This window comes from Sebastes fasciatus, chromosome 3 (genome assembly GCF_043250625.1).
Source record: "Sebastes fasciatus isolate fSebFas1 chromosome 3, fSebFas1.pri, whole genome shotgun sequence".
Taxonomy (NCBI): Eukaryota; Metazoa; Chordata; class Actinopteri; order Perciformes; family Sebastidae; genus Sebastes; species Sebastes fasciatus.
This window is the reverse complement of record NC_133797.1, coordinates 20,311,658-20,334,241: the sequence shown is the minus strand read 5'-3', so window position 1 is coordinate 20,334,241 and position 22,584 is coordinate 20,311,658. Positions and strand designations below refer to the sequence as shown.

Here is a 22,584-nt window from a genome sequence, read left to right as displayed (position 1 = left end):
AAGTGGGCATGTCTGTAAAGGGGAGACTCGTGGGTACCCATTGAACCCATTTTCCTTCACATATCTTGAGGTCAGAGGTCAAGAGACCTCTTTGAAAATGGCCATGACAGTTTTTCCTCGCCAAAATTTAGCATACATTTTCCTTTGCAACAAGCTAGTATGACATGGTTGGCACCAATGGATTCTTTCGGTTTTCTAGTTTCATATGATGCCAGTATCTTCACACTAGCTTTGAAAGTGAGATTAAAATTAATTTGTGTTAAAGTGTTTTTATTGCTTTACCTTTGACAGCCCTAATGAATATACATCAAACCCTCTGTATCTATGTCTCTCAGGTGCTGAACACAGTGTTTTGGCTCGGGAAGGCTGCCAGCGGCTGCACCTCCTACAGCGGCCCGACTCTCAACCTCAAGGAGTTTGAAGGGCTTCTTGCTCAAATGAGGGTGGTGAGTGAACAGAGGACAGTGCAGGGATGGGGGAGGAGAGAGAGGCAGACAGACAGAAAGACAGATAGCGGTGTGGAGGAGGTGCGGGGGATGGATTTGTTACGCTTCCTGTCTTTGTTGGGGTGCAGGAGAGACACACGAGACAGGGGACAAACACATTTTTGTTTTTGTTACACCACAGCTACTCCTATTTCAGGGAGAGACAGAAAAGAGAAACAGGATGTGAGTTGAGGAAGAAGAATGGCTCTGCACAATCTATTGGATCAATTGGAAGTCTATTAAGAACATCTGGCTTTGTGTTTGTTTCTTTTGCTCCTTTCCAATCAATTTCTCAACTCATGTATTGTCTCTTAAGTGAGCTTCTTCATTCATCTTTCCTACTTTATACACTTTTCCACATATTTTCCTGATGTGTGTTCATGTGCGTTTTGTAGGAGACTGAGGAAGGAGGCGACAGTTCTCAGAAGCGCAGCGTTAGGGACAGCGGCTATGACTGCTGGGACTCTGAGAGGAGCGACTCTCTCTCTCCACCACGACACACTCGAGACAACTCCCTCGACAGGTGAGAGACATCTGACCGAATATGTGGACACACACACACCAGGGGTATTTCACATTGCTGATAAGAAGTTAAATACAGCTGTTGACATTTTCTTCATTTTAGAAAATCAATTAAAACTTTAAAACTTGGTCCCATTGATGCAAAACCCACATGTGATTTTACAATGTTTTTTGATCTGTTTTGTGTTTCACAGTCTGGACTCCTTTGGCTCCCGCTCACAGCACAGCCCTTCTCCTGATGTGGTGAATCGAGGCAACAGTGATGGTTGGTTATGATAAACAGCTCTCAAATTCTCTCAAATTTCTGAACTTAAGAGGGAGCCAGGCTAGCTGTGTCCCCCTGCTTCCAGTCTTTATGCTAAGCTAAGCTAGTCCCAGACTTTGCATACAAACATGAGAGTGGATATTGATCTTCTCATCTAAGGGTGCTTTTACACAAGCCAACACCATTTGAATCAAACTCTGGTGCAGTTCGTTTGGGCAGTTGTGAACGAAGTAATCGCAGAGTCAAAGTGAAAACACTTCGAAAGCAATATATATCAAAGTCCACAATTTGCTGCATAGAAGTGGCAGCTCTTGAGACGAAAAAGATACGTTTTCTTCTTCACACACGCCCCTAAGCAAATAATTTGTTTTATTTGGCCTGCTTTAATTTGTGCACTGCGAAACCGAACCAGACTAAATAGAAAACAAACCAAAAGTATCAATTTCACTCAGATTCGGACTAGCCAAACGGACTATGGCTTGTGAAAGCGCCCTAACTGTCTGAAAGAAAGCAAATAAGCGTATTTCCCAAAATGTTGAACTATTCCTTTAAAGCAGCAACACAAAACCCTCTCATCCATAAATAGTCTGACTGCTGTTCTCTAACATGTTGGGGTTTTAACCTCGGTATGTTAGGGCCAGTCAGGCGGGCTGTGGACGACAGCTGAATGTCTCAGACACTGTGTGTGTGTGTGTGTGTGTGTGTGTGTGTGTGTGTGTGTGTGTGTGTGTGCGTGCCCCAGATGCAGCAGCTGTTGGTCTGAGTTGCAGACTAGAGATTTGGACCTGGGAAACACAGGCTGAGGTCAACATCCTGCCTGTCGTATGTCAGTCTGTGTGTGTGTGTGTGTGTGTGTGTGCGTGTGTGTGTGTGTGTGTGTTTGAGGGGCATCCTGTTTGTGTCTCTTATGTTGACAGAATAATATGTGTGCAGCAGGGTGACAAGAAAAACACTATTCCAGAGCCGGGAATAGACTCATTCCCTACATTCCCTGAAGGTCACAGAGAAACTGTGCTTTGCTTACCCAGTAATATTTATTACCCAGCAAGAACGACAGACAGGGGAGACAGTTTGTCTTATTCTGACTGTATGTATGTTTGCAGAATACTTAATGGATTAATTCACAATAGTCGTGTCAAACGGCTGGCAAGAGAAGAAGTGATATTTCTCACTGATTACCCATATTAAGGTGTTGCTGGTTTAACTATAACTTGGGTCATATTGTTGTAGTGTTGGTCAGTATTTCCATCAGTTATTTAACACTGTACTCACCAAAAGTAGTTGCTGAGATTTGGGGACAAATCCAGCAGGTTGTAAACAAGCCAACAGTTTAACAGCCAAACATCTAAGCTACTTTATTTTGAAGTAAAACTCAAAGTGGGCACACTGTTGCTAATAATCCTCAATCTCTTTCAAATAAGTTTGACTAACTACTTTGTTTGTTTCTGAGCGTCTGAGTGCTCGTGTCGTTTCTTGCCCGTCTGACTTCTTTTTAGCACAGTTGCCACGTTCATGAACTCAGCAGTTAACTTGTTATTATTACTGATAGAAATGATGACCAACACAATAATACATAAAGGTACTTTGAATTTAAGCCACTCTACCTTAAGTTGTCTTGTATTTGGACTTGTCCATACCTGCTGCGTTCCCACTCTAAACTAAGGCCAATAGTAGGCCCGCAAAATAAGATTGTGGTTGTAATAAAGTGGAAATATCCTTCAAAGGAATACTTCACCCACAAAATGACCATTTGTTTATCAATTACTCACCATGTGTTACCTTGAATTCTTGAAGTAAATTTTGTTTTTCTTGCGTGCCTCCACGGTGAATGGAGAATCATTTACTTCACTTTTTTCCGTTTTTTGATTCTCCATTCACCGTGGAGGCATGCAAGAAAAAACAAAGTTTACTTCAAGAATTCAAGGTAACACGGGATGAGTAATTGATACACAAATGGTCATTTTGTGGGTGAAGTATTCCTTTAATTTCAAATGGGACTCACATAAAACCTTCAGATTATTCTCCCAATAACATATCATTGGGGGATTGGAAAGGGTTAAGATACACATAACTACTCTGTCAGTCTTTTCAAATGTAATCTGATGGTAGAAAGGCAGCCTCATGAACAAATACAGAGCTGATTTCACCATGTGGTGTTACAGTAAATGTCTAAAATGCTTAAAAGTGTCTAGAAACTTAAGATGGATATGTCATGGTCCTTTTCATTTATTTAGTTATACATTTTAAAGTTATAGGGATAATGCACCTTAATAGACATTTCTGTAAATGTGCCAGATTAGCCATCTTGGCTAATTTTCAAATGCAGTCCCTGGGCAGGTGTAATGACAAAAAACACAAGAAATACATTAAAATAACCATGTTTGCCCTTACTGACATGGAATAAATTGGTAATACCATAGAACATATTATGAACAACATGGAGCTGATATGTGTTGAGAAGCGTCTGCAGAGGTTATTATGCAAGGACCAATTATAAATAGTTGCTGACATACTTTCTAACCTTCTTTACTCTTTTATGCTCCATCGCTCTTTGTTGCCCAGGGCGAGGCAGTGACTCGGAGGCCGACGGCAGGAGGCCAGATGTGCGGAAAGATGACATGTTGGCCAGACGGACAGCCAACAGTGACTCCAGAAACTCCATCCCCTTTAACCAGTTTCTTCCCAACCGAACCAACGCCAGCTCCTACATCCCGACACCACGCCGAAAACCGCATACAGAGGAAGGAGAGCAGCGGAGGTAATGACCAGCACATCAGTGAAATAAATAATTCAGATGCAAATTATGCACATTTATACACAAGTGCTGCAATGGAAAAATACACAAACCGAGCCGCAGGAAAAGGTAAATCACCCAAGACACACACACACACACACACACACACACACTTCCTCATCCCTAATCTTTCCCTGCCATTACACACCGTTCCCCAGTCACCCTCAAACCACTCCAGAGCAGTCCAAAAGATCTGGACTGCACCACAAAACTCCCAAGACTGTCACTTGGGCACCTGAGAACAATGAGGAAAAACTAAAACAGGAAGAGGAGAATATGACCCAGGAAGTGTTGGAGCAGAGGAAGCTGAAGATGTTGCAGAAGGCAGGAATTAAAGTTCTGCCTGCTGCCGTTCGCTACAGCAGGTCAGAGAGGAGGGGGCATGAAGCTGCTGCTGCTGTGGTTTGACAGTTTTGGTCGTGTTCACTAACGGATCGTTATGATGGTAATTTTGTTTGTGATTTTTTTTCCTGTTGCTCCCTTCACACTGGTGCTGTGGTTTTGGTTTGTGTAGCTATCTGATTGCAGCAATGTGGCTCATTAATGAGTGTGTTTGCTTACAGATCTGACTAACTGCTTGCTACTCTTCTGTGTTTTATATACAGCAGAGGTTGATTTAAATCACGTCAGTTATTAATATTGTAATAGAGGTTTCAGTGGCCATGAATTGCTTCCTAGTTGGTGTGGTATTTTCTTGATGCACACAGTGATGCGTTTGAATAATCAACGGGACCTTGCCTTATTCGAATATTTGTGGACGCATGTCAAATCCAAACTTTGCACGTCACTACGTCTGCTCACAACATGCCACGATGGATTTTTAATAACCTCTGAAATTACCTCGCCACCCCATCTCGTCTCCAACCTCAGCCCTCCCACAATGGAGGAGCAGGAAGTGAGGTCGCCATCCCCGAACATCATCCTTCGCTGCGATAATGACTTTTTGAGCTCCCAGAAATCTGCGTGGGACTCCTCCTCTGATGTGGAAGAGGAGGCCGAGGTGCGGAAAGTCCCCGATGTTCATAAAGACGACCTGGCATCCAGACGAGCTCATCGCAGCCCCGTTGCTCCCAGGGTGCATCAGTTTGTCCCTTCACCTGTATGTAGCAACAAAGACCGAGAGCGCTGGGAGGGAATTAGACGCGCCTCGCAGCAAACACTGCAGGAGAAGGAGATCAGGTTAGTCAGTTTGTTAGTGTGGGTTGCCGTTTTTCTTCCATTTTCACTCTAACTTACAGCTAAATGTTTCTCCCTACTCTTTCTTTCTTTGGGTGTTGTGGTCACCTGTGGTTTGACGTGTGCGTGCTCCACTTTGGTGTGACATGTGTGTGCCGTGTGATGCCGTTGTACTGGCTCTGTGATTGGACAGTGAGAAGGAAGCAGTCCCTGACATCATTACACGCAGAGACAACCCTTTCCTAAATTCCCCTCGCCACGAGGAAGAGGAGGATGGAGAGGAAGAGGGAGAAGAGGGGCAGGTTAAGGCGACGCCTAATAAGCAGAAGGATGACCTGGCTCGTAGGCGGGCTCAGAGTAAGCCCCTCCCTCACAGGGACGGACCAATGAGCTTTGTTTCTGCCCCCATGAGCCAGGCAGATGTGCAGAAGTGGGAGAGACTCAAGATGGCTGAACCCAGGTGCCCAACACACTCTCTCTGTTTCAGCACACATGCGGTATAAAGCACTTAGATGCTGCTGTATGTCAAGTGTGTGGTTTGATAATGACTGAGAGAATGTGCAACATGTGTGCTTCTAGTTTTAGTTCCAGTAAGCAGATCATTGGAGGCAGATGAGGATCTTTCGTAACTTTCATACGAAGTTACAGCTCAAATGGCGTTCAGTAGATATTTTTTAAGCCCTAACAAGTAGTGGTTTGAATACATGGGGGATTTGGTACGTTATTTCGAAAGCCATTCAAGTTGAATCCTCACTAAACCGCTACAAATGAAGCATTATCTGAAAGCACAAAGTGTCATGACTCTAGCTTTATTTTATTTTATTTTATTTAACCTTTATTAAATCAGGATTAAAGACTCATTGAGATTTTTTTTAGAGTCCAAGTCACAAATATATATAGCTGAAATAATATAAAAATGACAGTTCTTTTCATGGGGGGGTATGTGCCATATTATACATTAAACGATTTATTGAGTAATACAAAAATAACAAAGTTTACTTTGGCAGATTTAAGGCTCCCCTCTTATCGTTTATCGTTGGGAACACAACCAGAAATATTTAAAAAAACCTCGAAAGATACCTCCATCGTGTACTTGGATCAATATCTCATCACTTTCAGCTCTTTCAGTCTCTCGTATCCTTGCAGCTATATATCCGCTTAGGTTTAGTCTCCCTTCTCTCCTTTTCTCTGTTGCTCCCCGTGTTCTCATCTGCTTGTTTATCCTCCTCACTATTGTGCACTTCAGGCCTCTTCAGTCTTCTTTGACAGGCATTGAAACAGAGTAGGGAATTGGCCGGTGTGTAAGAGACTCTGTGTGTGTGACCAAAAAAGAGGCGACTGTTGGCTGTGAGCACTGCCTCGGCTTTGTTTTTCTCTCTGGCCGCTGATGTCATTAGATAGGATAAAGAGTTTTTTGTGTTCCCAGAGGAGCTGCAGTTACCAGGAAAATGTGGCTACCTAGAGTAAATCAAAAGCTTAATGTGTGTGTTGTGAATGTACGTATGTGTTGAAGGGAATTAAGTACACAACCCCATGCTTTGTCCTCTACTGTCCATCCACACTTCCTGTCTGATTCATCATTTCCAACTCGTCCTTCCTTTGTCTTCACAGTCTGATCCTCTGTCTCTGGTTGCTCATGATTTTCCACCCTCTTTATTTCCCCCCTGCTGTTTTGCTGGCTGTCGTTGCGTGTGTGTGTGTGTCTGTCTTCATTTGTGAGATTGCATCGACAGTGAGGCTAGCCCGGTCCCTGTGTGTCAGGCTTGTCTGGAGAAAAGTTATGGAAGTCCTCTCAGCGGATCAGCAAGGGCTGGACGGGGTCACAGCAAAGTTGTGACCTTTGGGGGCGTGACTGAGATCGAGCAGCCAATAGACACAGTCACGTCAAGTGAAGGGGAGGAGACGGAGTTGCTAAGACGACTCCTTTCCAAGGCAACTGTAGCCATGCCTACCATTGGCCTGGGCTCCCAGCTTTCAGAGCGGGAACGCAGGTACGGACGAGGCCAAATATAGGACAACTTAGGCTACAGTGGCTTGAATCCAAAGTCTCTTGCATTAGTGTGCACTGTATTGAGGAATAAATAGGTCCCTCTCTGTTACATTACCTATTTAATGGTTTAATTTATGCTTGTCGATGTTGTTTTGTAAAATGTTTTACATTTCAGGCCTATTTGAATTAGTAAATTAGGTAGTTTGGATGCATCTCTCTGCATTGTGCTGATTTGCTTGTAGTTTTGATAGGACACACACCTGCATGGACATCCTGCTGTGACAAGTAGGGCTACAAATTGCAGTAGAGAAATATCAAAGATACACAGTGTCTTCATCATATTGTTGATGACAGAGCAATGGCAATTTTGGCTATTCTTATCACAAATGTTTATTGTGTTTTAACCCTCATCCTATCAACCTACAGTATTTAACATACAAGGACTACAAATCCCAAGAAGAAACTACTGTAAGAAACAACCATCATAGCAAAATGTTACTTATTTTTTCTCAAAATGTTTTTAGTTATGTAAGTCATGTCATTTTATGAAATAAAAACAGATTATTATTTTAGGAAAATTACAGTTAATTTACATATTTTGTAAAATGAAAATAGACAGAGCACATGAGGAAATCTGTGTCTGCTGCATCTGTATCTGTCTCCTTCACGATGACTGACAGAGTACCCCTACCTCTCTGATAGTGTGTGATACTTTCAATTAGAACGCATGGCAAACATTTTATCTATCTGTTCTATTTTATCTATTTAAATTGCATAGGCTGCAATTGGGTGCCTTTGACTGGAATCCTCAGGACCACAATACATTGGCGTTTTTAAAAAGCACTAATAAAAACAGAAAACAATGATATTAAGTAATTACGAACAAATTGATTGACAAAGTCATGAAAAATTGCAATGATAGAATAAAGCACCTGTGAGATATGACAAAAAGTATACCTCTAGGGTCTACAGGGACCCCAGTTGGTAGGATGAGGGTTATAAAAAAAGAGTATTGGCCAATATGTCAGCCTCAAAAATCCTAGTCGGGCTACAGAGACAGCCTGTAGTAAATGAACAACTCCTGCATTTCTGCAATGTCTGTGTAAACCTTGTTTTTCTCCTGAGATATTATCTGTTCACTTCTGATATATGTTTCAGAAAATGGCCATAAAATGGAAACACTTTATATATGGAGGTTATCACATGACTCTGATGGTCAAAGAGGTTAAAATGTCATCACAGGTCTTTTTATCTTTTTTTTTTTTCTAGATTTGCATGAGTTTTGCATGTGTTTTCTAACCCATCTTCATTCGTTGCTAAGACACTCTCTTGAATGTTTTTTAGTTTGAATTTTTTCCATCTTTACATTGTTCTGTACTCTTAGTGACCACCTGCTTTTCTGCATGTTCACGCCTGGATTTTAAGATTTAAGATTTAGTATCCACCGTTGTTGCTGTGGTTTGAGCTTTATATGATGCTCTCACAGCCAGGTAGATGGCCTCAATCAAACCTCCGCTGACCTCCCACCCTGCACCCCTGAAACCCCTCCGACTCCTGCTGAGCTTGATGCACAACTGGCTCAGTATGAACGGAGAACAGAAGAGGACGAGGAGGAGGAAGAGGAGAAGATCCCAGATGTTCAGAAAGACGACATGATGGCGAGGAGGACAGGAGCTTTCCATAAACAAAGCAGCGCCACAGCAACTTACAACCGTTTCCTGCCTCTGCCCAGCACCAAGCGCTGCACACAAGGGGAGGTCACCACTGACGCTGCTCCGCGGAACAAAAGGGACGTGCAGGCAGACAGGAGCAAGAAGCTGAACGCCAGGTGGGCTGAGATCCGTGTGTCTAACAGTTTGAGGAGCCACTAACACGCTTGGTGTGGTTTGCAAAGGGATTCTCCAGCTTGATGTTTAGTTATTTCAACTATAGGAGTTTCTCTCATAGAGTGGAGCCACTCAGAGTTCCCATGGAAACACCTGACACGACTGTGATCCGAGCAACGTCTCACAGTGAACGTGAATATGATGATGATGACGATGATGAGTATGATGAAAATGAGCCTGTGCCTGACCTGGAGAAGGATGATATGATGACTCGAAGGACTGGATCGTTCCAAAGTACAGCCAGAACAAATCAGCCCATCAACAAGTTCCTGCCAGTACCTGGAGCAGTTAAATATAACGTCGCCCCAGTGTCTGCAATGAAGCCACTACTCAGAACTAAACTCTCAGAGAGGATGGCTTGTGAAAGGTATTTACTGTGTTTGAATGATGAAGAGATTGTGGTGTCGGCCATCTACTGAAACTAACAAAGCATATTTTACTGGCAAAGATGAAGGTTTGATTATGTTTACAAGTCAAATGGCCTGCAGTACTAACACTAATATGTCTCTGTGGAGGATTTATAGTTGTTGTTTGGTTTGTTTGAGTGCCTGCAGCTGGACGCTTGATGTGGTTTCATTTGTATTATTTGTATATGAAAAAACTGGTCGATGATTTGCAGTTGTGGTCGGATTCTTGGAGTTCTGGCTCTCATATCGTTTGTGCTTGGTTTGGACTTGGTTTGGACTTAATCTGGTTGCTGTTGAAGTTTAACAATGGCTTTGTTTGGCATGACTTTGGTTGTTTGGTTCTAGTTGAGTACAGAGCGATCGGCTGTTATCTATGTATTTAAAGTGTAAATCACTGCTGAATCACAAAGGGACAAAAACAGCTCTTGCTTTACTCTCCAGTATTTTAAATTCCCAGCTTGGTTCACCCAAATTACAGAAATATGAGTAAAAATACTAAAAGTAATTTACTAATGATTTCCCTTGTAAGTTTGGGGTTGTAAGTAACCCAAGTAAATATTCATTCATTATTAATTTATTACTGGACTCTTTACTCTCCACATTGTTTGCCAACTTTCTTGATGTTCATTTGATGAGCTGTGTACTGAAAACAATACTCTAAGTCATACCAGCAATGTACCACCTAAGCATTGTCTCTATTTTTCCTTTAAATACATAGTTTTTTCCAAGAAACGGCCAAGGAAATCACAGAACCATAAAATAGTAAATAAAGTGTTGCCAAAACACATATTTTTTGGCTTACCTGTACTGGTATCTAGCCACAAAGTTCCATACACCTCCTATGTTTTGTGGTGGAGACAAAAATCTCAGAGATATTGCTGGTATCTCACAACCTCAGCAGATAAAACTAGACCTATCTGCATGACTAGATCCCATAAGATGTGGTGAGAACATATCATTTTGTAATTTGGGTGATCTGACTCTTTAAGCCTGTTCTGGCTGTGTGTTAGAAGTGCAACATGGGTTAAACTTTCAGTAAACAGGGAGCAGATCAGCTGTCATCTGTTGTCTGTGATGTGGTCTGGATTTATCCGTTGAGCTGTATTTTCTGGTAATCTTGGCTTTGTCGCATGGATTTTAGCAGCATCGTTACCGTGGCAGCAGAACCTCAGGCTCTGCTCTCCAAAGCCCCGACCCTCCCTAAGTGTGCAGGGCTGAGGAGGAAGAGGCAGGAGGAGGATGGAAAGCAAGAGGGAGACATGACAATCTCAGACACTTCTGAGCCCCTCTCCTCTTCGTCGCCCACCCCTCCACCCAGTCCTGCTGCTGCCCCGGCTCGTAAAGTGGAGGCAGAGCTGGAAAAGCAGAGTGTGGAGGAGAGAGTTGAGGAAAAGGTGGAGGAGAGAAAGAAAGACGTAGACAAGCAACCACGAAAGAAACCCTTCTGGCTGGATGACGATGATCTACCTCCCATCATGTGAGATGCTCTTCATCACTCCCCCTCCTCAGATTTAGTTCTGTCATTCATTCAGTCTCAAGTGTGACATTAGCATTAATGCTGCTGCTGCCCATCCACTCACCTGCTCTTTCCTCTCATTCACTTTATTCTGTTATTTTTTAGGATGAGCCGGCGAGTTGCTTTTATGTCTGAGGACACTGAGTAAGTCTGTCGGCGTGAACCTGGATGAGATTCTGCATGACAACAATATATACACACTGTGCACGCTCAATTTAAAGAGTACAAAAAAACATATTTATATATGACACTCTAACATTATGCTCATTGCTGTGCGTTGTCATGACTCATTACTAACATCCAACTTCTTATTGTCATATTTTACTTTTAATGTAATTCTGTTTATTTTTTTGCTTGTTTGTTTAAAAATAATTTATTATAATAGTCTATTATTTAGTTGAATGAATGTGTTTGTCTTGCCAAATTAAGTTAGTTATGTTTGCTCAACTGCTTGTTTAATTGCTTTGTGATTAGTTTATGGAAACAATAACATATTTTTATGTCTGTGAGAAGGTGTAGGGCCACACAACTAATATAAATCCACTATGTACAGAACAACAAGAATTATAATATTTGTGTTTAGTGGACTATTATTGGTTGTGTTTAAGTATGTCCTGCTCTGCGTTCACATCTTTTATCTCTAGAAATTGGTTATAATTACCGTCCGACCGTCATTGTTTCTATTTATTTTGAAATGGGGGCAGGTTTTTCCCCTTCCCCATCATGGAATGTACATTTTTTATTTTGATTACAGTTTATATAATGTTTGAAATTTTGTGTTGGAAATATTTACTGAATTAACCAACGAATGAGTTCAAATTCAATATTTTTCTGTTTTCCAGAGCCAAATTGGACAAAGTGAATATGTTGGATCAAGTGATTAACTAATTTATACAAGATTATACTGTTTTTTTTCCTCTCTAGGAGCGTGAGCATGAGTGACATGCTTAACGAGGAAGAGGTGGGATACCTACCGCCACTGAGCCAATCACGAAATGAGCGCATGCACGAACAGTACAACGACTTTCAGGAAGATGACGACCACTGGCAAAGTGTAAGACACGTTTAAATTGATCACGTAGGATCCATTTAGGTAGTAGAAGGGAAATTGTATGTGCATCTTATTCAGATAACTGTAATATCCTGAATTAACTCTGAACCTGTGACAGGACTTGGCTCGTTGGAAGACTCGGCGTCGCAGCGCTTCACAGGAACTGATCAAGAAAGAGGAAGAGAGGAAGAGGATGGAGAAAAGGATGAAGGAGGAGGGACGTGACAGCAACAAGAGGAAAAGCATTAAAACCTACAAAGAGATCGTGGAGGAGAAGTAAGGATGATATTGAGGCCCTTAGTAGTGTTGCATGTAGCGCTTAAAGAGGACATATTGTGCTCATTTCCAGGTTCATACTTGTAGTTTGGGTTTCTACTAGAACATGTTTACATGCTTTAATGTTGAAAAAAACTCTTTATTTTTCTCAAAACGGCTGTGCTGCAGCACCTCTTTTCACCCTCTGTCTGAAACGCTCTGTTTGAGGTCCTGCCCCGCCCTCCAGAATAGTCTGCTCTGATTGGTCAGCTGGCCCACTCTGTTGTGATTGGTCAACCTAACCAAACTCTTCAGACTCCGCTCCAGCTCCACTCAAACTAGCTTTGTTTGAGGGTGAGGGTATTATGCAAATGTGTTACTTGGTGACATCACCACGTTACTGAAGAAAAGGCGGGACTTCAAGCAAGGCGTTTCAGGCAGTTCAGGATCAGTGTTTTGTGGGGGAGAGAAACTCCCTTTGGCGTGGACTTTGGGCTTTATATCTCTGCAGACCTTTTACATACACAAAAAACTAATTAACACACTAAAGGAAAGGGAAAAAGCAGAAAAGCACAATAGGTCCTCTTTAACATGAGAGAAGCTTATTTAAAGTATGCCACATTAAAACCTAGATCTCTGTCAAAAACACAATAATAGCAAAACAATATCAAAAATACTACCTAGACACCAATTGCTTTGTGTCGCTCTACTTACTTCTCTCTCTAGGGAGCGCAGAGAGGTAGAGTTGTGTGACGCCTACAGGAATGCAGCGACTCCAGAAGAGGCTGCCATGGTTTTACAGCGATACGCTCTTCGCTTCACCATCAGTGACGCAACACTGGACAGCCTAAAACTGCCCAGATCCACTGCGAATACCAAACAGGACCCTACTCAGGTGGACAAGGAGCACAAAACAACATCACCTGTTAATGAAACATCAGAACGTCTGCACAAACCAGAACCACCTGTTATAAAAGACCAGAGGCACACAGAACCTGAAGAGATGGAGACACTTGTAACTGCTCAACAAGAGACATCAGTTTCTGTCTCCTGCAGCTCCCCAACGGCTGGCAGCCCCCGCAGCCCAGTCTCAAACTCAGAAAATGTGCCACCTCGGTCACTAGAACTGAAAGAACCTCAACCCAAACCGACGGAGTCTCAGACTACACAACAAAAGCAACCGATTACAGGAGACGCAAAGCCTCAAACCAAACACACTCCGCCTCAGATTTCACTTGTGCAGCCTCACACCACAAAGCCTGGACACACACTCCCTTCTCCTCCATCTGTATCTCCCAGACCCGTCCCCCTGCTGGCAGCCAAGCCCTACTGCCAGCCCAGGAGCACACAGTCTGGACACAAACCTGTCAAGGTGAGGGCTCAACACCAGTCAGCATTATCTGATACTTCACAGTTCCACCTCAGTGCCTCACCTCATGCTTACATTAAAGGAGGTGTTTGTTGTATTTAGGTAGTTTTAAAATTTTTAGTTCTGAAGGCCTTTACACACTGGGGCGTTTTTTTTCATGCGATTCATTTGCACGTCAATATATTTTTTTGAACTGTTGTTTTTTGTCACGAGTACTTTCACACAGAACATGAATATGCTGCGAAAAAGCGACATCATTTTCTTTTCGGAAAAAAGGGCGATTTTCTGAGCTTTCGCACAACAAATAAATGTATCAACCAATGAAGTTGTGCGGAACGAGTTGAGTGTTGCCTATGTTTATGAAACAACAACGCGGATGCTCCATAGTCTTACTGATAAACATGAATGGCACCCATGAGTTTGTGTTACTTTAACTAAATAAGAACAATACAGTATCCTTGTAATCCTGACTTCTATGCATGTGTCCCACTCAGATGGACGGGTTGGTGCGAGTGAATGGAGAGGCGATGGAGGATTTATCTGTTTCCTCTCCACCTGCCTCTGCTCGGCCCTCGCCACCGGAGGTCAAAGACGTTCCTTCAGAGCAGACGGAGAAAGACGTTCCTTCCAAACTGACGCAGAAAGACGTTCCCTCAGAGCAGACGCAGAAAGACGTTCCTTCCAAACTGACGCAGAAAGACGTTCCCTCAGAGCAGACGCAGAAAGACGTTCCCTCCAAACAGACGGAGGATGATGTTCCCTCAGAGCAGGCTATGACCAATCAGGAGACGGTGGAGCAGACGCCACCTCCACAGACAGAAAGATCAACCTCATCTTTAGGCTCTGCCATCAGCTCCCTGATTGGAGGCCGAAACTGTACCATCACGACTACTATTGTGACAGAGCTCACACATGTGGAGCCACATCACCCGGATATCCAAAGCAATGGACAGGTAATATTACGAGTGACATGTTAACAAACATAAAACCTGTGTTTCTTCTGGGTTAGTTAATTTAATACATATAATGCGTGCTTCACATTACTGCTGACCATTTTCAAACGTTGGTTTTTAGATGATGTTTTTGGAATGAATATATTTTTCTTACCATCCAGACAGCCATGGATTTCAGTTCTTTTACAGTAAATACTGTCTGAAGATCAACCTGCAGAAATGTCCTATTAGCTCATGAGAGGTGATCCATCACAGTGAAAATTCTGTTGTCTTTCCTCTTGGTCAAAGTTGTGTTATCGCTGCATGGAAAAAAGTATGAATTGTTTTCATGAATTTTCCATCCTGGTGCATTCAAGTGTTTATGGAAATCCTTGACACCTGAGACACAAGCGTCAGCCGTCGATTCGGACCATTCATGAGCTGTGTTAGTGGAAAATGAAACCCATGGGATGAACTGAGAGCAGACATGGGTGCAAGCTGACTCTGGTCTTGGAAGCAAAAAATCATTCTTCATCTTTATTACCACAAAGTGAGAACGCAAACAGCGCCGGGGGTCTGATCCCGTGGCACTGCCCCAACTCCCCGCTGAATCAGCAAACTTTCTTTTGCTGCCGTTACACAGGTTACTGTGACTCCCGGCACTGGGGTTTGTGCTGGCTGAATGCTAGTTGTTACAGCTAACTCTAGTGAAGTAGTCTCCTGGTGACGGGGAGGACGATTTCTCCTTCTCAATTTTCGTTTCTGCCACTTTAGATTTAATCCAAAAACAAACTATCACAACCACAGACTGTATATAAAGATGGACGACATGACAGCTCCCTAAAAGTGAAGCCAAAACATCTCGATCGCCCCCTGGTGGCTGGCTGCAGTATAGGTCATAAAGCCCGCCTCCTCCATGTTATTGGATGGGACATGGGCGAAACTGAAAAGTCAAAGTACACCGTCAGCTAAATCTTTGCCAAAGATGGTTTCTGTCATTTTAGGTAGTTCTTATCATGCTGATGTATGTTCAAGTGTTCATTTTCTTGATAAGTTTGCGCAGACTCTGACGTCAAAATCTCAAGATGGTAGCTGCTGTATCCGGGATATTTTGGTTTCACTTTTTTACAGTGTGAGGAAGTGGAGACGCGCTGTACATCTATACATACAGTCTATGATCAAAACGTGCACGGACCCTGCTACAGTGACTCATCATCGCTTCTCGAAGTATAAGTGGTATAGCAAGCTAGCTGTTTAGCACGCTCATTACAGTAAATATCTCTGTAACACAATACATAGACGTCTTTCACATAACGTCAACACTGTAACCCTTTCACATTCTGTTGATAATGTTAGCTCATTTTTTAAATGTTTTAAACTAAAATTATAGCCAGATCTTACACATTGCACCTTTAATGTGCCGTTTGGGAAATTTCTTTTAGCCCCCACACTGCATTACAAAAACAATAAATATGATATACAGTTCAGACATAAAACATAAAAAAGACAATAAAAACAGTTAGAAGAAATTCAGTGCTACACACAACCACACATGGCTATTGCACAAACCCAGAGTCAGAGGCATTTGTTTTTACCTCCCTCAGTTTAAAACACCAACATTAAGTACAAATGATTGTTTTATTGCGGCTCAATCTTATTTGGGGAACTTTATATCGTATTAAAGAGGGTAGAAGTTGTAATTGTATGGAACAGAGGAGACATGAGCCTGACCTGAAACACTCCTCAGCTGTTCACTGTGATGGATGTCCTATGTAAAACAAGTTTCCAGTATCCTCGGGTTGATTTTAATATTGTATTTACATGAACTGAAGCCAGTGACTGCCTGAAGGAAAAACACAGTAAAACAAATCAAAACAACTACAGTATATTCTATAGTATTGAATGCTGGTCAGCAGTAATTCAAGTATATGTGATTTGCACTAAATCTAAATACAAGCACGGTCCATTCATATCAATAGAGACAAAATAATTATAGATCCACTTTCCAGTTAAGGTTTCATTCATTTGGTTGAATATTTGCCTTTCAGGTCAATGGTACTTCTGGGTTTCCTGGGAGTCCAGTGGAGGAGACTCAGCCAGCGACATCACCAAACAGCATGCAGGAATATTCTCCCACCGTCTCAGGTAAAACTGTAAATTATAGTATATAAAATAGTATAGTTTACAGCATGATTTTCACTGGAGGTATTCTGTATAATTTCTTTTAGCATATTCTTCCGCACTATACTATCATAGTTGCTTTTTATATATATTTATATATGCTAGGGTTGTAACGGTATGATAACCATCTCAGAAAATATCAGTGTTTCACGGTGTACGGTATTACACCATTATTGTTATTATTGTTATTATTATTATTATTAGTTACATTGATTCTTAAAGAACAGAACATGCCTTATAACTGAAGTATGTTAGTTTACATGTTAGCAGCACCATAGCAATGAAAAAATAAAATCAGGTAATTAGGTGATAATTCGCAAGTAACCTATTTAAAATTTCTTTGGAATTACTGCCAAAAATATTTACCTCAAAATGTATCGAAAATTACTTTATTATTATTATTATTTAATAATTATATGCTAAAATAGCATACAAATTACCAGCTATTGGGAAATAGCGCACTATAATTATTAAATAATGTTTATAATAATGTAATATTTGTTCAACTTTGTTGTCCTTGTTTTTAGCTGTATGTCTATTTCTATCTTCCTGTAAATTGTTCTGTGTGTAAGTAAATTGAGAGCAACTTAAAACCGGAGTCGTCGTATGTGCACACATAAAGCTGATGTTGAATCTGATATACATAAATTGTTATCTGTCTTTTTCTGCCACAGAGGGACTTGAGGAGAGCAGTGTGACTGTGAGTATCTCTCAGCAGCTCCAGCTTGTTTTTTTTCTGTTTCTCCTTCATTCCTAAATTTGACCCTGTCCTGACCCTTCGTCTCCAGTGGTCTCTGTAGTTGCTGTAGTCAGACTTGTCCTCTCACCTTTCCTCTCTTTCTGTCCTTTTGGTCCGTATACATGTGTGTGTGTGTGTGTGTGTGTGTGGGTGATTGTCGGTCGGGTCTGGGTAGATTGAGACCCCCATGTTGAACTTGGCTAAACGTGTTAATCACTGGGTCTGGGACCCCAATGAGGAGCGTAAACGCCTGGAAAGTTGGCAACAGGAACAGGAGCGCCTCCTACAGGTACACTGGAGGAATGCTGTGTATGTGCAAGGCGCCACGAATGTTCAGCAGAAAAGAGAAGGCACAGGATGTACTGGATGTGTATGTGTGTGTGTGTGTTTATATGTGTGTATTTATGTGTTTATGTGTGTGTGTTTTTGTGCATACAGTATTTAACATGTACTATGGTTTTCTGCAGGAGCAATACCAGAGAGAGCAGGAGAAGCTGAAGAAGGAGTGGGAGAAAGCACAGCTGGAGGTGCAGGAGGAGGAGAGGAAACACAATGAAGAGGTACAATCACACACACACACACACACACACACACACACACACTGACAAACACATGAAATCAAAAGCATCACTCACTGCTTTAATATGTCTTTACTATTTTGTTTGTACGACTTTCAGGAGAGAAAGATCCTAGAGGAGACTGTAACACCCTTAAATCCCGCCGGCTTGTTAAACCAGACAGGGATGACTCCATCAGCTCCAGAAAATAACCAGACAGAAGGAGGAAGCGTTCCTCTACAGCAAAACGGCCAAAGAAGGGAAGGGAACGAGGATCAACATGCAACCAAGCTGCATTTTTTCCAGGGTGAGATGCACGCAAAAATACACACAGATATACTGTATATAAAGGAGGTGTTCACATGTGTGCATGCACAGTATATTCAATCTCAGTTCAACCATGTAGTCACTAAAGTTTATTTTATGATTTATTTTTGTAGATACTGCAAGTGATGGCGAACCTTTAAAGAAACAGGAAGTGTGGAAGACGGCCTCTCTGGAACGCAACCCCGGGCTAAACCAGCCACATATTGTTAAAAGGTATGCAAGGATGCTTTTGTGCACCTTTGGTATTTTAGGGTTTTCTCATATTGCTGCATTTGTCCTGAATGTATGTGAAGTTGTTCGCTTTGTTGTTTTCTTATTTCATATTAAACTGGCCAAGTACTGTTCTGCTTTCAGAGAGTCTGATCAAATGCATCGGTCTGAAGTGGCCTTTTCTATGTAACTGGATTCTAGCTAATTTGGTAGCATATAAATTAATGTATGAAGTAGTAACGCACAATTAATTGAATATAATCAGGATCACGATTTTGGCTTCCCACAATTAAATGAACTTGATCGATTGCGATATTGACGTCTAAAAATTCAATTCTGAATCTAAATTTAGGTGAAGATGAACCTTATTTTAATTCTTAATTTAGTGCAAAGATGTGTTCATTAGCAGGAATGTAGCACAACATGGAAGTGAAAGCAGTCTGTTTATTTCAATGTGCGATGCGTGTGTTTTGTACACCTATTATTAAATGTACTATATGTAACATTATACATGTATTAATCACTTTATATTGTGTGAACGGATTGTAACGTAACTTCGAAACTGAGACCTTCCTCAACTTTCTCGGTTGCCTTTAACAGCCTGTGGACTGATATCTATGTAAAGGAGCCACTGGATGCTTCGTAATGTTAGCTGATAAAAGTAATTTGCAAACTACAAGCTAGTTAGTATCCAATGGTCCAAATAAAACAGGAACATTACAGAACATTATGTTAGGGATAATGCCTGACGAAGGGGTCCATTATCAGGAATTAATGGACGACATGGAGAGATGTCAGGATGCTGACTGCAGTTCACTTAACGTCCACAGGTGTCATTAATAACGAGGATTTTCTGAAAGTTACATACAGTACCTTTAAGTGTTAGTTTTAGGTATTTACCATTTGAATAGTGGATTATTCTACCGTAGAGGTAACAAAAATGTGCTCATAATTTCTGAGCAGCATTTTGTTTTTTACATTAACCTTGAAAAATATATATTTTATAAATATAATAATATATTTCTTATATAACAATCATCTGAAATGTGTTACAGACATGTTGCAGATGTTTTGGATTTGGATATATATATATTTTTTCCCCCACAGGTCTGAATCACATGACGCTGTGATAAACAAACAACAGCCCTCCCCTTCATCCCCTCAGCCTCCCTCGCCCAGCAGGTAATGATGCGAGCACACATTATACACAACCACATGTCTGAAAGAAATTAGGCTTCACTGTTTAATGGAGTGAAGGTGGTTTAATGTCTGTTTTCTTCCTGTCTGTGTGTGTGTGTGTGTTTGTGTGTGTAGATGTGTTAGTGGGAAGAGACTCTGTTCTGGTTGCTCTCAACAACTGGGAAAAGGAGCCGCCATGATCATCGATACACTGGGACTGTTTTTCCACATGCAGTGTTTCAAGGTACTGTGTTATTTTAGGACACACATGCACACTATTCAGGAAATGTTATACTTTAGGCAGCATTTGACTTCTGTGTAAAGTTACAAAGCATATGTGCATCACAGTTATCTCCAGGGTAGCGTGGATACATAAAAAAGAAAGACAGAAAGGTGGCTCATATACAGATGTAATTATACATACAGTATATATGATTCGTATATATGATATGCGTTTGTAAGACATATTTTACCATTTGATAGCCCATCCCTAAACAATACTTTCTGTGTATGATAATAGAGTGCGTGAATTATACAATGAGTGAATTGTATTTCTCTCCGTCAGTGTGGAGTGTGTGACGGGCAGCTGGGTGACGCCACCGTAGGGACTGACGTACGGATTCGTAATGGACTGCTGAGCTGTCATGAATGCTATATTGCATCTCGGGGTGAGAACACATGCACACATACACAAAGACACACACTTAAGGAGACTGAGATCAAGACTTTGAGGGCTTAAAACCAAGTCATGACCAAGACAAGGCAGGGCGAGACCGAGTCAAGACCAAGACCAGACCAGTGTGAGTCCCACTCTGCATGGCACACAATAAAATGTCAAACATGCAAACTATTGACACTCCTCAAAGACACTATGAAAGATCCACATTCCCACAGAAAACAAATGGAGATTCCTCTTCATACACCTCTTTTATTACTATATATACTGTATATGTGTGTATGTATAAATTCAACATGAGAAATGTCTTGATGAAATAATCAAAAGGCATTGCAGAGGTGAATTTTATATGTGGGATAATTCCTCTGTTTTCTATGAGCAATCACAGTAATGACGTTAATCAGACAATGAACAGGCAATTTTGTGTTAATCCGGGCAGTTGTGGTCTTATGTCCATGTGTTTGTATGCAGGCAGAGGTCAGCCCACCACACTATGATGACCTGCATTTGAACTGGAAACCCCCAACACTGTCCTCGTCTTTGACTGGACGGAGAAGACTCACGTTCTGGGATACTCTGGATAACTATTGGAATCGTTGTCTTCTTCCTGAAAAGCACAAACAGCTTTATGGATGCTACTGAGAGACGAAAACTGGACTAACATGTGGACCGAGTGACACAACATCACATGCACATTAGTACAGTACAGCGTGTGTGTGCTTATTAACTGTACACGTGTATACACTTTAACATTTTAATATGCGTAGCATGGATGTAATCAAGAAATCAGTTTAGACCTTTGCACATCCATACTCAGCACAGTTAAGACCATAAACTAAGGCTCCGTTCTGTCACAAGCTTAACATGTTACGCTAAAAGCCGTCAGTCTCAAAGTCTTGGTTCATTAACCCCCTGCTTCTGCACTGATCATGTGACTGGTTTGGGTTGGATAACCGGAAGTAGCTTGACCATTATAATGCCTTACTCATCATCATACCTTCTCATTCTTTTTGGGGTTTTGTTGTTTACAGTTTTGCATGAAAGAAGAACATATATAAGTTATTGTGAGTATTGCTCAGATGGAGTAGTGTGAGTTTGACGTACGTCGTTGTTATCGTCTCAACAGCTGAACTTTAACTTTCCTCTTGTATGTTGTACATCATCATGATATTTTTGAACCTTTTGGGGGGAATCTGGCTAACTTACACAAGCTTTTTTCTTTAGAATTAATTTTACAGGAATGAGAATGCATGTTTTTAATTATATTATTGTTGTTCTTTGGATTTTTAAATATTTTCCCTTTAAGATGTTTTAGCCATTGTTTTATTCTCATAGACTGACCGAATCAGTGCCTTATGTAATGAATGCGAGGGCTAGCGTATGTGCAGGAGTAGTTTCACACTCACACGGACCTCTGGGTCTCGGCACATGTGTGTGTGTGTTTGTATGAAATCATGCATGTATAGGTATGTAAGCAATGTGTATGATTTGACTTGAAGCACAGTTCCATACCAGCAAAAAACATTTTAAATGGATCTCCTAATCACCTGCTGTTCTCTTCCACCCCCTCCCATGAGCTAAACCAATGACACAAAGTGAATTGCTGCTTCCCTGTTAATTATTCCTCCGTATAATGACGGTTTCACAGCGTCCTATAATCTCTCCTCGCCTGCCTCTCACAAGTGTTGCCTCCCCAGAGTCTGAGCTGAACGCCTCTGTCCTTTGTGTGGCATCGCCTCTGTCTGAACACCTGACAGCGGCTTCATCACTCAGAGGAGTAGAGCGCTCAATTCATTGTCTTTTATAGCAAGTGTATGTTTATCAATAAAATATTTTAAATGGGATGCTGTCTGTTTTTTTCTCTTTAGTTTTCTTTAATTAAAATGCACTTTAAGTAGGAAGGTAAGGTAATAAATCCACTATAGAAAAAAATTTAAAATGTAATGTAAACAATGCTGAGGGGAGCCGGGGTACAAATGAGCTGCTGGTCCTCTAGTAAGCCCCTGTTCCCCCCCCCCCCTCTCTGTCCAATATTAACAGCTTTTTATATGCTAGAAAACTACCTGG

General features: G+C 41.5%; 1 protein-coding gene across 6 annotated transcripts in view; it reads left to right on the top strand.

The window, feature by feature from the left end:
• Window positions 1-22,361, top strand: part of LOC141764337 (LIM and calponin homology domains-containing protein 1-like) — a 34,470-nt gene extending 12,109 nt beyond the window's left edge. The window contains exons 6-31 of one of the 6 annotated variants that reach the window (XM_074629469.1): window positions 336-446; window positions 881-1,008; window positions 1,202-1,272; window positions 3,835-4,030; window positions 4,225-4,431; window positions 4,937-5,245; window positions 5,436-5,702; window positions 6,976-7,233; window positions 8,719-9,060; window positions 9,180-9,485; window positions 10,670-11,002; window positions 11,147-11,185; window positions 11,966-12,095; window positions 12,211-12,368; window positions 13,074-13,719; window positions 14,211-14,669; window positions 16,697-16,793; window positions 17,504-17,529; window positions 17,744-17,857; window positions 18,036-18,128; window positions 18,246-18,432; window positions 18,566-18,665; window positions 19,770-19,844; window positions 19,977-20,085; window positions 20,407-20,509; window positions 20,989-22,361. In XM_074629469.1, coding sequence (XP_074485570.1) covers window positions 336-446; window positions 881-1,008; window positions 1,202-1,272; window positions 3,835-4,030; window positions 4,225-4,431; window positions 4,937-5,245; window positions 5,436-5,702; window positions 6,976-7,233; window positions 8,719-9,060; window positions 9,180-9,485; window positions 10,670-11,002; window positions 11,147-11,185; window positions 11,966-12,095; window positions 12,211-12,368; window positions 13,074-13,719; window positions 14,211-14,669; window positions 16,697-16,793; window positions 17,504-17,529; window positions 17,744-17,857; window positions 18,036-18,128; window positions 18,246-18,432; window positions 18,566-18,665; window positions 19,770-19,844; window positions 19,977-20,085; window positions 20,407-20,509; window positions 20,989-21,014 — 4,890 coding nt within the window. In that variant the 3' untranslated portion in view covers window positions 21,015-22,361. Of the gene's footprint in view, window positions 1-335; window positions 447-880; window positions 1,009-1,201; window positions 1,273-3,834; window positions 4,031-4,224; window positions 4,432-4,936; window positions 5,246-5,435; window positions 5,703-6,975; window positions 7,234-8,718; window positions 9,061-9,179; window positions 9,486-10,666; window positions 11,003-11,146; window positions 11,186-11,965; window positions 12,096-12,210; window positions 12,369-13,073; window positions 13,720-14,210; window positions 14,670-16,696; window positions 16,794-17,503; window positions 17,530-17,743; window positions 17,858-18,035; window positions 18,129-18,245; window positions 18,433-18,565; window positions 18,666-19,769; window positions 19,845-19,976; window positions 20,086-20,406; window positions 20,510-20,988 lie in introns of all 6 variants that reach the window. The other 5 variants (XM_074629468.1, XM_074629471.1, XM_074629473.1 and 2 more) reach the window with 5 other exon arrangements.
• The last annotated feature ends 223 nt before the right edge of the window (window positions 22,362-22,584 follow it).